The 2,230-nt window shown below is 40.2% G+C and overlaps 1 protein-coding gene across 1 annotated transcript; it reads right to left on the bottom strand.

The window, feature by feature from the left end:
• Positions 1 to 236: 236 nt before the first annotated feature.
• On the bottom strand, positions 237 to 1,145 carry LOC138354418 (uncharacterized). The gene has a single exon (XM_069308610.1). The coding sequence runs from the start codon at positions 1,143 to 1,145 to the stop codon at positions 237 to 239; it is 909 nt and encodes a 302-aa protein (XP_069164711.1).
• Between the last annotated feature and the right edge of the window lie 1,085 nt (positions 1,146 to 2,230).

Below are 2,230 nucleotides of genomic sequence, written 5' to 3' on the forward strand. Positions count from 1 at the left end.
CCTACACCCTCCTGGAGATGTTATCTTCAGTAGTGAACACCCTACACCCTCCTGGAGATGTTATCTTCAGTAGTGAACACCCTACACCCTCCTGGAGATGTTATCTTCAGTAGTGAACACCCTACACCCTCCTGGAGATGTTATCTTCAGTAGTGAACACCCTACACCCTCCTGGGGGTAGTTATCTTCAGTAGTGAACACCCTACACCCTCCTGGGGATAGTTATGACCGCTTCTCTAGAATGTGTCACGTGCTCTATGGGTCAATGTTTTTGACACCGTCGTGTTTTGACACCGGCGTGTTTTGACACCGTCGTGTTTTGACACCGTCGTGTTTTTGACACCTTCGTGTTTTGACACCGTCGTGTTTTGACACCGTCGTGTTTTTGACACCGTCGTGTTTTTGACACCGGCGTGTTTTTGACACCGTCGTGTTTTGACACCGTCGTGTTTTTGACACCGTCGTGTTTTTGACACCGGCGTGTTTTTGACACCGTCGTGTTTTGACACCGGCGTGTTTTGACACCGTCGTGTTTTGACACCGTCGTGTTTTTGACACCTTCGTGTTTTGACACCGTCGTGTTTTGACACCGTCGTGTTTTTGACACCGTCGTGTTTTTGACACCGGCGTGTTTTTGACACCGTCGTGTTTTGATACCGTCGTGTTTTTGACACCGTCGTGTTTTTGACACCGGCGTGTTTTTGACACCGTCGTGTTTTGACACCGGCGTGTTTTGACACCGGCGTGTTTTTGACACCGGCGTGTTTTTGACACCATCGTGTTTTTGACACCGTCGTGTTTTTGACACCTTCGTGTTTTTGACACCTTCGTGTTTTGACACCGTCGTGTTTTGACACCGTCGTGTTTTTGACACCGTCGTGTTTTGACACCGTCGTGTTTTTGACACCGTCGTGTTTTTGACACCGGCGTGTTTTTGACACCGTCGTGTTTTTGACACCGGCGTGTTTTTGACACCGGCGTGTTTTGACACCGGCGTGTTTTGACACCGTCGTGTTTTTGACACCGTCGTGTTTTTGACACCGGCGTGTTTTTGACACCGGCGTGTTTTGACACCGGCGTGTTTTGACACCGGCGTGTTTTTGACACCGTCGTGTTTTTGACACCGTCGTGTTTTTGACAACCATTTCTTGTTTTTTTACCTATGTTGTGTTAACTATTCGTTCTTTATTGGCGGGATTAATTAAAAACGCGACTTCAAATCCGGATTCTTCCTTCGAATCTGCTGTTTATCTTTTGGGAGCTTGTTGTCCTGCACATGGCAATAATAGCATAGAGAAACACATTTGCATATACATGTACACATATGAATTTATGAATCTAAATGAGATTTCTATATACATATACACGTCCAAGCGATTCACCGTGCATGTATGTGTTGATATGTGTCTGCATGTCACAGTCAATGAGCATATATATATATATATATATATATATATATATATATATATATATATATATGTCGTACCTAGTAGCCAGAACGCACTTCTCAGCCTACTATGCAAGGCCCGATTTGCCTAATAAGCCAAGTTTTCATGAATTAATATATTTTCTCTTATTTTTTTCTTATGAAATGATAAAGCTTCCCATTTCATTATGTATGAGGTCAATTTTTTTTTATTGGAGTTAAAATTAACGTAGATATATGACCGAACCTAACCAACCCTACCTAACCTAACCTAACCTATCTTTATAGGTTAGGTTAGGTAGCCGAAAAAGTTAGGTTAGGTTAGGTAGGTTAGGTAGTCGAAAAATCATTAATTCATGAAAACTTGGCTTATTAGGCAAATCGGGCCTTGCATAGTAGGCTGAGAAGTGCTTTCTGGCTACTAGGTACGACATATATATATATATATATATATATATATATATATATATATATATATATATATATATATATATATATATATATATGCAACACTGATCACAAAAACTCTGATCTAAGTATGTAGAATAACCACATGTGAAAAATAGAGAATGGTTTAGGCGTTTTCGGCTAATTCGCCTTCATCAGAGATGAAGAAGTAGAATGAAGATCTACATCATCATTCTACTTTGCTCTGGTGAAGGCGAAGGTCTTGGTTTTCTTATTCGAGGCTATGTGTCCCTACACTTGCACTAGACGTGGTACCACAATATATATACATATATATATATATATATATATATATATATATATACATATATATATATATATATATATATATATATA

Source organism: Procambarus clarkii, chromosome 62 (genome assembly GCF_040958095.1).
Source record: "Procambarus clarkii isolate CNS0578487 chromosome 62, FALCON_Pclarkii_2.0, whole genome shotgun sequence".
Taxonomy (NCBI): Eukaryota; Metazoa; Arthropoda; class Malacostraca; order Decapoda; family Cambaridae; genus Procambarus; species Procambarus clarkii.

Excerpts from the sequence above, each read along its gene's own strand:
- LOC138354418 (XM_069308610.1), bottom strand. The coding sequence starts at position 1,145 with ATGGTTGTCAAAAACACGACGGTGTCAAAAACACGACGGTGTCAAAAA.